At 38.3% G+C, this 15,280-nt stretch overlaps 1 protein-coding gene across 4 annotated transcripts in view; it reads right to left on the bottom strand.

Annotated features, from left to right (window-relative positions):
- Positions 1-15,280, bottom strand: part of DIP2B (disco interacting protein 2 homolog B) — a 225,249-nt gene that overhangs the window by 88,734 nt on the left and 121,235 nt on the right. For all 4 annotated transcript variants that reach the window (XM_019419347.2, XM_019419345.2, XM_019419346.2 and 1 more), the window contains exon 3: positions 9,174-9,302. In XM_019419347.2, coding sequence (XP_019274892.1) covers positions 9,174-9,302 — 129 coding nt within the window. The remainder of the gene's footprint in view (positions 1-9,173; positions 9,303-15,280) is intronic.

Below are 15,280 nucleotides of genomic sequence, written 5' to 3' on the forward strand. Positions count from 1 at the left end.
TCTTGAGGACATTAGGTTAAGTGAACTAAAACAATCACAAAAAACCAAAATCTGCTTACAAGAGATACCTAAAGTACTCAAATTCTTAGATGTAGTAAGACTAGGGGGAGAGGGAAACAGAGAGTTGTGAGTTGTCACTGTTTCAGTCATGCAAGATCAAAGAGTTCTAAAGAGCTGTTGTGTACCAATATGCATATAGTTAATATGGAAATGTACACTTAAAAATTTTGAAGGCGGGGCACCTGGGTGGCTCAGTTGGTTAAGTATCCAACTCTTGATTTTGGCTAAGGTCATGATGTCATTCATGGTTTGTGAGATGGTGCCCTGAGTCAGGCTTTGTGCTGACAGTGTGGAGCCTGCTTGGGATTCTCTCGCTCTACCTCTCCCCTGCTCACTTCCTTGTTCCTGCTCGCTCGCTCTCTCTCTCTCTCTCTCTCTCCAAATAAATAAACATTAAAAAAAATTTTTAAGAGGGTATATATATATATGTGTGTGTTTTTTACTGCAGTAAAAACATTTTGTATGTAGTCTTTCATCACATCTGGATTTTGAGTTCCAGCTGTTTTCCCATAAGACTTTCTCTAAGCCCACGTTACTGAAAAATTCACTGGTGTTTTCTTTTAGTACTTACCTTTTTTTTTTTTAAATCTAGATCTCTGATCCATTTGAAGTTTTTCCTGGCATATGGTATGAGATATGGATTTACTTTATATTATTCCCTGTGTCCTAGCACCATCTATTAAAAAGTACATTTCTGTCCCAATGATTTGCAATGCTATCTTTATTATACACTAAATCCCAGATGTACTTTGTTCTATTTCTATACTTGTTATTCTAAAGTTTATTTATTTTGAGAGACAGAGAGAGAGAGAGAGAAAGAGAAGGGGGGGGGGGAGGGCGGAGACAGGATTCAAAATGGGCTCTGTGCTAACAGCAAAGAACCCAATGCAGGGCTCAAACTCACAAATCATGAGATCATGACTTGAGCCATAGTCAGACGCTTAACCTACTGAGCCACCCCAGTGCCCCTCTGCACTTGTTATCCTATTCCAATGTTATTCTATTCCAATGGTCTATCTGCCACTTTGTCTGCCATACCACACTGTTTTAATTATAGAGTCTTTAGAGTGAATGTGTTTTAATATCTAGTAGGTATAGTCACTCTTCATAGGTTTTCTTTCTCAGTGTTTTCCTACCTATTCTTACATGTTTATTTTTCCAAATGAACTTCAAAAACCTGTTTTCTGGCTCCATAAATAAATTTAATAATGTTGTTGGGACTGGATTGAATTTATAAACTAATTTAGGGAGTCCTGGCATCTTTGTGATGTTGAATTATCAAAGAACAAGGAATGCTTTTCCATTTATCATGTCTATGTTGTGTCTTTCAGAGTCTTAAAGTTTCCTTTGTAAAGGCTTTATACATTTCTTAAGTTTTTCCTAAATATGTCTTATCTTTTCTATTGCTTTTGTAAGTGAGGTTTGCTCTACTATATCTTTTAATTGGTTATTGCTTGCATATATGAAGGCTACTGATTTCTGAACTAGTTTTATATCTGGCTACCTGACTGAATTATTGTATTAGATTAATTTTGTTATTGACTTTCTTGGGTTTTCTTTTTTTTTTTTTTAATGTTTATTTATTTTTGAGAGAGAGAGAGAGAGACAGAGCACAAGCAGGGGAGGGGCAGAGAGAGAGGGAGATGCAGAATCTGAAGCAGGCTCCAGGCTCCAAGCTGTCAGCACAGAGCCTGACATGGGGCTCAAACTCACAAACCACAAGATCATAACCTGAGTCAAAGTCGGAAGCTTAACTGACTGAGCCACCCAGACACCCCCACTCTCTTGGATTTTCTAAATAAACATCGTATCAAGTACAAATACAGTTTTACTTTTTCTTTTCTAATTCTTACACCTCTAGTTGATTTGCCTTGTCTACTCATATTAACACCTCTAGTGCATTTTAAATGTTAGCATCCTTATAATTAAAATAAAAAAAAAAAAAACTCTTGTAAATAAATTAAAAAAAAAAAGAACAGCTCAATTTTAAAAAATAAGTTGAGGCACTGGACAGGTAGGTTATAGAAGAAGAATAAAGGTCAATTAACATATTCAAAAAGGGGCGCCTGGGTAATTCAATTGGTTGAACGTCCGACTCTTCATTTCTGCTCAGGTCATGATCTCAGGGTTGTAGGATGGAGCCCCATGTTGGACTCCACGCTGAGCATGAGCTTTGCTTAAGATTCTCTCTCTTTCCCTCTGTCCCTCTCTCACTCGCACACTCTCTCTAAAAAATAAAAAAGCCATATTAAAAAAATTCAATCTCATTTGTAACACTTCCATCAACAAGGTATGAGAGGGTATGAGAGTGCCCGTTTCCCTACATCTATGGACAACACTGAACTATTTTTTTCATCTTTTCCCAAGAGGTAATTGGAAAGTGTTATTTTACAGTTTTAAAGTAGCTATTCCTATTCTTGGCTTGTTTTTATGAAGTGGTTACGACATGATGCAAAAGTAGCATAGATGGGCTTTACGTATCAGGGGCAGAACAAACACTAAGTGCCCTTACCTATTTAGATAGATGGATGGATGGATGGCCAGATGGCCAGACACACCAGCAGATATGGACAGACTGAACAGACTAGCAGATATGGACAGACTAAAAGGCAGATGCTTAGACAGGTTCAATCATTAAGTAGAGAAGCACAGTTCAAAGAGGTACCTGCAAGCCATCAAGTAGTCATGCCATTTTCACCGACTTCTAAGGCAGCAACCACTTTAACATTTTTAATTATGACAGAGACAGCAACTATTAAATTCTGGAACATTAGGGTATCACATTAATTTTGGCACTATACTGTATGCCTAGTGGAGAGGGAAAATGCAATTTTAATTTAATTTAAATTTAAATAAAATTTCACGTGCATTTCACATTCCCTTGTACAGATTACGTTTTTTTTTTTTTTAATTTTTTTAAATGTTTATTTATTTTTGAGACACAGACAGAGCATGAGTGGGAGAGGGGCAGAGAGAGAGGGAGACACAGAATGGGAAGCAGGCTCCAGGCTCCAAGCTGGCAGCACAGAGCCTGACGCGGGGCTCGAACTCACAAACTACGAGATCATGACCTGAGCCAAAGTCGGATGCTTAACCGACTGAGCCACCTAGGCACCCCAGACTACGTTTTCTTTAACCTGGAATATCTATATAGCAAACAGCTATTCACCCTTCAAACTGGTCCAGACTTCAACACCTCCATGAAGCCTGCCCTTAACAGTGCCAGTTCCCAGGCTCCTTCCCCTGTCATCCCCTCTTTTTTTCTGCCTCTACCTTTTATAAAGGATACCTGTGTTTAAGAAAAGATTCTTGGGTTTCTGTCTGTGCTTCTCTAGAATCTAAACTGTCTCAACTCACAGGTCTACAATAAATTCTTGATGAACTGAACTAAACTCAATTTACTTTCCTTGGCATAAGGAAGAGTATTAATATGGAAATAAAATAGTCTTGGTATACCAGTGGCAGCCCCCTTAGCAAATGCCACCATGACAGAAATCAGATATAAATTTTTTTTAATGTTTGTTTATTTCTGAGGGAGAGCAAGTGGGGGAGGGGCGGGGCAGAGAGAGAGAGAGAGAGAGAGAGAGAGAGAGAGAGAGAGAGAGAGACTGAGGATCCGAAGCGGGCTCTGTGCTGACAGCAGAGAGCCCAATGAGGGGCTCGAACTCACAGACCATGAGATCATGACCTGAGCTTAAGTCAGAAGCGTGACTGAGCCACCCAGGCGCCCCAGAGATCAGATTTAGACAGAGAAAGAAAGTTCTCTATTAGGGTAACATAGGGAGTTATTGTTGCATTTAGCTCCCATTACTAAGTCAGAAGAATCCATACTTAGAGTAAAAATCATTAAGAACAATAACTGATTTATTGCTTTAAATCATTTATCCAGGGCTATCATTTTTAAAACTATCTTTCCCAAACCCCCATTTATAAAATAATTAAGTCATGGGAATATATGTACAGCATGGTAACTGTAGCTAATACATTGTACATTTGAAAAGTTGAGAATTAAGAGAATGAATCTTAAAAGTCCTCACCACCACAACAAAAAATTCTGTATAGCTACGCATGGTGGTGGATGTTGACTAGACTCGCTGTGGTGATCATTTCACGGTATCAAATCACTGTGTTGTATACCTGACCTAATATAATACTACCTCAATAAAAGGAAAAAAACTGCTACTTTTTTGTTTAAAAATAATATGAATACATTTTACATTATATGTATTTTGCATTTTACCACAATAAAAAAACCCTTAGTATACATATTAGAAAAAATTAATATACATATTGGAAAAAGATGTAAGCACATATAATGCTGGAGTGAAATTTTTTCTGAGATCCACTGCGTCTCAAAACTAATCCCACCTCAACAGTTTGCTACCTATTCTTCCAGGTTTCTGTATCTGTGTTCTTAATATGTGTAATGTTGTTATTCATATTTCTAAAAATCAGGTCATGCATTACATACTATCTTGCATTTATTAAAAATATATTTTGTACATCTCTCCATATCTGCACAAAAAAATCTACCTCTTTTTCAAAGGATTTTAAAATCCACTTTCATAGAATTCCTTTGTGTGGACATGCTGTAACTTATTTAACCACTGTATTATTATGAACGCTATTACAACAAATGTCTGCGTATATATCTTTGTGCACACTTGTAGGTGTTTGTGTAAAATAAATTCCTAGAGGTGGAATCTCCAGGAAAAAAGGTATTGATATTCAAAGTTTTAAAGATATTGCCAAACTGTTGTGCTGTTACCTTTAAGACCACAGTACCAACTTATTAATGGCTCCGAAATAATTTTATACTGCATTTATGTTATTCTGTTTTAGTGTCCCTGAGGTTTACTTAGTTGAATCAAGATTGCCATATCTTATTGAATCTATGATGCCATCTTATATAAAACATATCCTGATTTCAGACATGTTAAAATGTGAAAAGTGTTCTTCTTGTATTAGATGAAATCATGGTTCTTAGCTGTCCCGGAAAACAAATGATTAACTGCTTATACTGAGAAAAAGCACTTCCTCAACAAGAGCAAATCAAATGCTCAGACTTATTAATTAAAAATACTACATTTCCAGGGCACCTGGGCGGCTCAGTCAGTTAAGCATTCGACTTCGGTTCAGGACAGGATCTCGCAGTTCATGAGTTCGGTCCCCACGTTGGGGTCTCTGCTGTCAGCACAGAGCCTGGAGCATGTATCCCATTCTGTGTCTCCCTCTCTCTTTGCCCCTTCCCCACTTGTGCTTTGTCTCTTCTTCCTCTCTCAAAAATAAAAAAACATTAAAAAAATTTTTTTTAAATACTACACTTCCAAAAGTATTTTGCTAAAACTAGGGAATTCTTCACAACAATCAAGCTTTACAAGGCCCATGACATTTGGATAATTAATAACTACACAGCATGTTCTTCTCTGCTGTAAGGTTTCTGTCAGCAGAACACAAAACAAATCAAACCGCCCATCTATTTTCTAACACGGTAAGCCCTGGCCCATATATTGGTGTCAAAACAAGAAGTCCACAGTTACTACATTAGCAAAGCCTCTTATTGATAAGAACAGGCAACTCTTTTAACTGGATTTGACTCATTTACCACCATACAATTCATCTTGATCTTTGATAAGAAGTCACTTCCGAAGTTCAGTCCCCAGACACAGCTGACTTTGGATATCTCTGCCAGAAGCACATGTGAAAGCTGGGTATCATTTTCCAGCACTAACGTTTCAGCTGAAAAGGCGATACAAATACTCTGAAGTCCTTTTTTGTTGTTGTTTTGTTTGAGGTAGCTAATTACTCAAAAACCGAGCTTTAAAGGAGTTGTCAGAATTACTTAACCATACTATCACTTTCCATCTCAGGCATCAACTGTGTATTTTCTACACTTGTGACCATAACACACGTGTAGAAATTGTATCATGCCTTGATGTGCAGGAAAAAAAGGTACTAGCAAATGTATTGGAAATGTCAGAACCTCTTGACTAAGCACAAAGAATGGAATCGGATCATATCTGACTGTGAATAAATATAAGCTCTTTATACCATGTCTGCAACATGAAATACTAAGTCTACTTAGATTTGATTAACATTAGTTGAAATGTCATAGGTATTAATAAGCCTCCAGCAAATAAGAAAGGATTTTCTAGTTACACTTAATAACACCATTAAATCCTTTCGGTGTACCTCTCAGTTTACTGTGAATGCTTGTCATTTTACTAAACACACCCTCCATTCTTATGCCACTTTTGCATGTGACATGTAAACGTAACCGTTCCTAAAGATGGAGTGACAAAGAGGTGAAGTTCGACTCCCAACAATTTCTACAACTTATTTGCTCTACTTCTGCTGCTGCTGTTGATTCCTTCTTATTCATTAGAAGCCGCAATTTGCTGAGTTTTCCTTTGCAATTTAGTTAATTCCTAATGTACTGAAAAATGTGTTTTTTACCCCAAATCCATGCTTGCATGCCTCCACTTTCATGTTCCCCTCATGATAGTACTGTGGTACTCTCATATCTTTCAATATCTTCAGGGTTTTAAATGGCCTTTTCTTCCCTATTTTACCTCCTCTCTGGTCTTCTTGCTACTACCTTAAAAAAAAAGTCCCTGCGAGACAAATATCCCAAACCTTACTCTTAAACCCTCTTCAAGATCTCTGCACCAAACTAAGAAACACAGTTGGCTAACCGACATTTGGTTCACAGACTACACTTTCCCACATTTGGGGTAAATCTGAAAGAATTGGTACAAGAGAGCAAGGGGCTAGAGATCACAGTTAGGTTTTAGTTGACTGAGGTCAAAATGTTACAGTAAAGGTCACTATAGCCTTTCTCTGTATGTGATCAGCCTGGATATAGGATGTAGAGAATCATCTTTCTGGTTCCTTCCTAATTCTTTTATTATATGCTGTAAAAACAAACAAACAAGGCGGGGGAACCCCCACAAAACTCTCAGAAGTCCAGAGATGAGAGTTTAGAGGCCGAAACCCTTCTGAACTGGTCAGAACCCACTGTTGCTGAACCTGGGCCCCAGAGTCAAAAGTGCCCGGGAAATCAGGCTTGGGTCCTGGCAACAAAGAGGAGCTCCTGAGATGTTTTTCTATATCCCATTGTACCTCCCTCTAATCCACTCTTTAACGAACAACTACTTTTATTCTTTCTTTTCTCCAAAATATCTATTTAGCTCTTATGTATGTTTGGCCCGGTGCCAGGCACTGGGATACAGTAATGGTAGAACACTTGGTCTGTAGATGGAGCAAACTACTAGAACAAATACAAATGTAACCGCTCCGCTGAAACCCTCTAATGGTATTCAAGATTCCTTAAGATCTCATCCCTGGTCATCTTTCTAGCCTCATCTCCCACCTACTTCCGGGTTCTTGCATTCTACATTCCATAATGAACTCCTTTCAGGTCTACTATCTGATGCTATTTCCCTCAGTCTGTCTGCCGTGACACAGTTTAGATGTCTCACTCTCTGAGAAAGCCTCCTCTGATCGATCAAGACCAGGTTAGGTATAAGGGAAAATTCTGGGGTGGCATGTAACCTCTTTTTTTTCTTAAGAGAGAGGGAGAGAGGGTGCTCTTGAGCAGGGGAGAGGGGCAGAGGAAGGGAGAGAATTCCAAGCAGCCTCCAAGCTCAGTGAGTAGCCTAACGTGGGGCTTGATCCCACAACCCTGGGATCATGACCTGAGCTGATATCAAGAGTCGGATGCTCAACTGACTGAGCCACCCAGGGGCCCCTAACCTCTACTTTTGTTTTTTTTTTTTTATGTAACACTTCTCATTCCTTCCTTTCAGTGTATAAAAATAGCTATCTAATAAAATCAGCTCCCAAAATGTCTGACACAGGTCGACAACCATGTCCTTTTCCTTATTTTCTCTAAATCAGTTTCTGAAAGGATATGATACACACCCTGCTTTTTTTTTATTTCTTAATTTATTTATTTTTGAGAGAGAGCATGCATGCTCATGAGCGGGGGACAGGGGCAGAAGGAGAGAGACAGAGGATCCCAGGCAGGCTCCACACTGAAGACAATGAGGGGCTTGATCCACAACTGACCCTGGGATCATGACGTGAGCCGAAATCAAGAGTTGGACACTTAACTGACTGAGCCACCCAGGTGCCCTTCACCCTGTTTTCTAATTCAAGAAAAGGTTAAAAGGTTAGCTGGTACAGGAGTCAAAAATCTGAAGAAAGTAAAAGAACACTGCAATTAGTTTGGTGACTTAATTCCACTACTTCTTTAAAAAAATTTTTTAAGTGTCTATTTATTTTTAAGAGAGAGACAGAGCATGAGCAGGGAAAAGGCAGAGAGAGAGAGAGGGAGACACAGAATCTGAAGCAACTCCAGGCTGTGAGTGCAGAGCCCAATGTGGGGCTTGAACTCGTGAGCCGTGAATCATGACCTGAGCTGAAGTTGGATGCTGAACTAAGCCACCCAGGCACCCCAATTCTGTTATTTCTGAAGACAGTAAATGTGTTGCAGAGATTGTCTTAGCACAGTGGACAGTAGGTGGGCATGGGACGGGCTTGCCATGCCACCAGTCCTCCTGAGTGTCTATGATTTGTTTCTCTGCTCATCGGTCCTGGCCATGATATTGCAGGGGCATGTTCCCACAGCATGTTGCCTTTTCCCATCTCATGGGTCCCTTTTGGGTCAGAAGAAATAAAGTTTAAGAGTTTACTAATTTGAAATTTCATTGTAAGTTTCTGTTCCAGTTCCATTAGTAAAAAGACTGATCCATAGCTCCAGCAAACACAGAGGCCACTTCCAACAGAGTCCACTGAGCTCTCTCAGTACCATCTCATGTGACCCTAGCCCTCTACTTTCTTATTTATGTACTCATGTTGCCTTTGTACTTGTCTGGCTCCCCTTCTGACCTTGAGTGCAGAAACGTCATATTTGGGGCTGCAGCCCCAACAAATATTGAGTATCTATCACACCTGGCACATAATAGATAATGACTGATGAATGAATTAATATAGACTTGCTTGGCCCTTCAAGGGAAACAAACAAACAAACATTAAAAGCTTTCAGGATACAGAGTTCATACTACAGTCACTAAAAACTATTCTGCTGGTAAATTTCAGTTCTTTCTCACCTGATCGGTATCGTTCATCCCTGGCTCCCCCAGATCGAGTTCGGTGGTACTTAGAAGGAGCAGAAGTTTGAGCTGCGGATGGAGCAGGTGTCTGGTTTCTATGTTCTTTCTGTACTGCTGACTCGGTTTCTAAAAAAGGAAATTTGGAATATGGTTATCTGATAACAATAGTAGCTAAAGTTTTCTGAGCACTTTATGGCATTCTCACAACACTCTGAGGCAGGTACTATTACCCCATTAGAGAGCTTCAATATACATACCTAAAAAGACATCCAGGCTAAAAAATATAATCTTAGAGTCATAACTGTCAACAGATGATAGGAGAGAAATAGCAAAATAGGAGAGAAAGTGAAAAGGCCACTCCAGAAGAATTATTTTTTAATGTTTATTATTTTCTGAGAGAGAGCTTGAGCAGGGGAGGGGCAGAGAGAAAAGGAGACACAGAATCCAAAGCAGGCTCCAGGCTCTGAGATGTCAGCACAGAGCCTGATGTGGGGCTCGAACTTGTGAACAGTGAAATCATGACCTGAGCCAAAACTGGACAGTTAACTGACTGAGCCACCCATGCACCCCAAAGACTTTAAGAATTGAGGGTGTGGGGGGGATGGAGGGGTGTATATGACCCCCTAATCCTGCATAATGGTACAAAGAATAGCTTGGGGACCTTTAGCCTCTTCACTATAAGTTACTCCAAATAAACATGTTATTTAAGCAAAACTATAGTGCTTATTATGCAAACATAGCTTTTTGAGTCAACCTCTTTCAACTAGAATCACCACTGAACTTGCCCCTTTCCAGTACCTGGCCTAACCCCATTCTCTGTCCTATCAACATTCACTGTCTTATCAAGAATATGGGGAAGTGGGAAATAAACAGGTAAAATAATCAGAAGAGAAACACCCTAAGTTCAGTCCCACAAACCACGAGCTGAAACCAAGAGTTGGACACTTAACCAACTGAGCCACCAAGGTGCACCTCATATACTGTTTTTAAGAAGGCAAGAAGAATATATCTTAGAATGCTCTCCACTAAAGTGCTTTTATGGATCTAGAAATGTTTATTTTTGATGGTTCCTGGCAGCTGAAATTTTTAATATAAAATATATTAACAGAGCAGAACCTATTTTAACACTGATATTTTGAAATATAATGTCTGGGGGCACCTGGGTGGCTCAGTCAGTTAAGCATCTGACTTAGGTCATGATCTCGTGGGGTTCATGAGTTTGAGCCCCGCGTCGGGCTCTGTGCTGACAGCTCAGAGCCTGAAGCCTGCTTCGGATTCTGTGTCTCCCTCTCTCTGCCTCACCCCTGCTTGCACTCTGTCTCTCTCTGTATCTCAAAAATGTATAAATGTTAAAAAAATTTTTTTGAAATGTAATGCCTGGGATTGTAAACTGAAGTTTTAAATCAACCTAAATTCTTTTGATAATCCATTTCACAGAAGAGCTATACTGAGTTCTTAGTATTTTCACACCTTGCTTCATCTCTTAGTATATAAAGAATCAACAAACTATAGCCCATGTCTGTTTATAAGCAGTTTTATCAGAACATAGCCATGCCCATCTGTTTACATACTGCCTTGTAGATGCTTTCACACTGTAAAGGTACACGGAGTAATTAGATAGAGACTGATGGTCCTCAAAGTGTAAAATATCTACTATCTGGCCCTTTATAGAAAAAGCTTACCAACTCCCAGTCTATAATAAAAGCTAACATTTAAAGGTTTGTTTTTGCTAGGCACTGTGCATACAGAAGTTTTCATATGTTATTTACTCCTCACAACAATCCTACAAAGTCAGCAGTAACACTTTCAACTTACAGAAAAGGAATCAGAGACATGGATTATTTTATGCAGCCACACAGAGGCAGGGAATGGCAAGAGGAAGAATTCAAACCCAGATCTGTCTAACTCCACTGGTTCTCAATCAGAAAAGATTATGGGGAAGGAAGGAAGGAAGGAAAGAAGGAAAGAAAGGGAAAGAAAAGGTTATGAAAATTCTCCCAAGACTGTTAGGAGGAAAACAATCAGAATTAATAATGTAGTTTAGGAACATCTAAATGCTTCAGGACGTATAGTCAGCAGCTAGATAATAGTTCTTTAAAAAAAAAAAAATCACTTGCCAACCATGAGAGACGCTTAAATACAGAGAACAAACTGAGGGTTGCTGGCAGGGTTTTGGGTGGGGGGATGGGTTAAATGGATGATGGGCATTAATGAGGGCACTTGTTGGATAAGCACTGGGTGTTATATGTAAGTGATGAATCACTAAATTCTACTCCTGAAATCATTATTATACTATATGTTAACTAACTCGGATTCAAATTAAAAAAAAAAATCACTTGCTTTCACGTACATGATTCTGCAAAAAGTCCCTCCAAATTAAGTTTTCAGCCATTCATCAGAGAAATAATTTAAAACATAGTCCAATTAAATTTAAATAGAGAACAAAAAAGAGAAAAGGGCTATTCTTATTTGCATTGTCACATGATCTATAGAGAAAGGAAATCAGATTAGTACCCATGAGCTACTTTGCCTGTAAGTATGCACAGAGAAATTGGTTTGACTTATAGAGTACTAAGTTTAAAACACTAGCTTTGTATTACTTTGGGGGGTAAGGTGTCACAGTAAATATATATTTGAATTACCCATCATGGATTGTTTTTTAAATTAAATAAATAGATCTTCTAGGACTGACCAAACCACCCTGCTCTGAAACACAGGGCTTCTGAATTAGACAGCTAATGATCCAAAAGATGAAAAGAATGAGCATGGATTCTCATTTCACAAAGGATGGACCAAAGGTTTATGTATTTTTTTATCATCCTCTCCTGCTTTTACTTTGTATTTTTCAATGTAATTAATTAGGAGAAAGAAGATAAGATAGGTTAAAAATAAAAACTGTTTCAAAAAAAATGACAGACCAGTGATAGGGGAACAAGGAGTTGATACATTTGAGGAAAAATGAAAGAGAATGAACATTTCCACTCAGGATTATCTAGGCGTTATCAGAGATCAAATCACAAGGAAATGTAACAAAAATACAGACATCTGATGAAACTGACAGTCAGATGACATTTAGCAAGCGATCTACTGAGCTGGTACAAAAAACAAAACAAGCAAAAAAAAATAAATAAAACAAAACAAAACCAAAAAACCCCACACAAAACAGGCCTCACAACACTCTATTCACCAAGCAACATTACTATGATGCTCTGCACTGTTTATCTCAGTTCTTTCAGGAATTTAGTCATCCAAGCAGACCAGGTCTTTTTTGGGTCTAAAAGCAAGACAATCATTTTGTTGTAGCTTGTCAGAAATGGAACCAGAAGGTCAATTTGCAGTTTCAGTAAATGCCTGACAAGTTTATTCAGTGAGCATTCCTCAAGTGCCCACAAAGCGCAATGCCGCAAAAACATGGATTTCTGACAGAACCTTGGCTCAAATGTGCAACATACCTGGCTTCAAGTTCAAGAGAAGTTATTAAAAAAAGAAAGAAAGAAAACAAAAAAAAACAAATAAAATGAATTCTTTTTTTTTTTTAATTTTTTTTAACGTTTTTTATTTATTTTTGAGACAGAGAGAGACAGAGCATGAACGGGGGAGGGGCAGAGAGAGAGGGAGACACAGAATTGGAAGCAGGCTCCAGGCTCTGAGCCATCAGCCCAGAGCCCGAAGCGGGGCTTGAACTCACAGACCGCGAGATCGTGACCTGAGCCGAAGTCGGATGCTCAACCGACTGAGCCACCCAGGCGCCCCCAAATAAAATGAATTCTTAGGAACTGAATTTCTTTAAGTATAACAGGGGAGCTTAATAATGAAACTGTAAATAGTCCTTTTTTTTTTTTTCCTTAGGTAATCTCTACATCCAATGTGGGGCTCAAACTCACCACCCTGAGATTAAGAGTAGCATGCTCTTCTGACTGAGCCAGGCAGGCGCCCCTGTAGATAATCCTTTTGATTGTAAATAATCACTCTCCAATCTGTATGAATTTTATAAAGTTGTATTCCCATGTACTGGAGCTTGTTTTTTAAAATATAATATTTATAAATATATTTTACACATGCATTGAAAAAACTGGAAGCAAATACAGTAAAATGTTAACAGCAATGATCTCTAGGGGATGAGATTCTGAATGTTTTATATATTTTTCTATAGGGTTCACTGGGATGCTATAATTTAGAAAACTCACCTTTTTCAGAATATAAAAATAATATATGTTCATTATAGAACATCAAGAAAATAGTTAAGTATAAAGAAGAAAATTAAAATGATATGAAATCTTAATTCAAAGATCATACCCCATTGAATAGATTCTGACCAAAATAAGTTAAAATTAATATTCAGTTTTCAGCTTTTTAGATAAATTATGACTCTACCAGCAGGATTTTCCAATCTTTTAACTGGAAAATCATGTCTCCTTTCCCAAAAGTAACTGACAAGTCAATACATATTTGGGAGAGGACACTATGTCCTGGCTGGATTAAAATAATTTTGGAAGTCTATTCCCACCTTAGCTTACTTGCCAGGGCAACAATTTGTCATGGAAGGGATACAGAACAATGTACCTCAGGTCTCCTCAAAGTGAAGCGGGGGGGAGGGGGGGGGGGTGTCAGGGAACATGGGAGCACAGCAGGGCATTATTTGACAACATGTCCAATGTCAGTGGGGCAGGCAAGATGCTGCTTAAAGGTGAATCATTCCCTGGCCAGGGTTTCACACTCCAACAGATCTCAGGAATTACCTGGGGCCTGAAAATAGAGATTTCTAGATTTTTAATAAGATGTGCACAGTTTCACTATCACAGTAAGAAACTAAAAGCAAAGATAGAATGCATTACATGTATCAACATAATAAGATATTACACACCACAAAAAATTAAAAATATGCTGACTGCAGACATGTGAGATAGTCTAAATGAAATCATGTCAAGTGATAAAAGAACACAAAATACTACGCCCATAATGTGATTACAAGTGTGTATGTAAAAACTACTTATGTACGCTTATAAGGATCAAATAGGACATAAAATCCCAGAAGTAGCTTGAATGAGGCACTCTGTAGTTCTTTACCATTTCATTCTTTTGTTAACAGAGTTAGGTATAAATCAAAGTAATTTAAAAAAACAGTAAATACAGATAAGTGAGGGAACAAGAGCTGTGGACCTCACAAATCAAATCTTTGTCAAAATTCCTAAATTCAAGTATGAAACATATTTGACATTCAAAGAAAAAGATTACTCTCTGATTACTACACAATGACTATCAGTTTGAGGGTTCCTGATATTTTGGTCAGTTGTACGGCATATCCACTAGGGGTCGCCATTATGTTTAAACAGCGATGATTTAGATTTAATAAGTTTCAGAAAAACCACAGATTTTAATTTCTTCTACAACACAAAGCCTTCCTTCTCAATGATCAACACATAATTTATTGTTCTTTGGCAAAAAAGTCTTCCATGATGCCATTGTTTGAACAGAGTCACTAACAGTGATAACTTGAAAAAGAAGGCATGCAAAATTTCCATTCAGAAAGATGGAAGAAAGCCAATCTCAGCTTCTTATCTTTCAACTCTGCCTATGATTTAACAGATATTCTCACCTATAAGAGTAACATAGTAGAGCACGATGTGCTCTGAGAACCAAATAACATAATAATGCTACTTTTTAGAGTAAACAGAGCATGTTCACTCTTGGTGCTGGTATTCAGAGAAGAAATTAAATAAGTGATCACCAATTCATGTATATCTTTTACACTGTGGTATGTACTGAGAAGGAAAAAAACCTTTGGGCTTTCTAACCCCAAAGCATGGGCAATTTGGTTTGTATTACAGTTTCAGGGAAGGTCTATTAAGAGGAGACACTGATGTAGGCTTTCGGTACGCAGAGAGAAGAAAAAGACACTTTCTACAAAAGCATGGTATCTGCAGAAGTCCAGTGAGGGAGAAACACCATGACAAGAGTAAGAAAGACTGGTAGGCACAGTGAAAGAGATGGAGCAATACAAAACGAGGCTGGAAGAAAAGCTGGGTCAGGTCACTCTTTGAAGGGATTTAAACGGGAAATGATAGCGTAACAATGATAATAACGTTTCTACAGCTCTTTAAACT

The sequence above is a fragment of the Panthera pardus genome, unplaced genomic scaffold (assembly GCF_024362965.1).
Source record: "Panthera pardus isolate Hobbes unplaced genomic scaffold, ASM2436296v1 HiC_scaffold_6, whole genome shotgun sequence".
Lineage (NCBI taxonomy): Eukaryota > Metazoa > Chordata > Mammalia > Carnivora > Felidae > Panthera > Panthera pardus.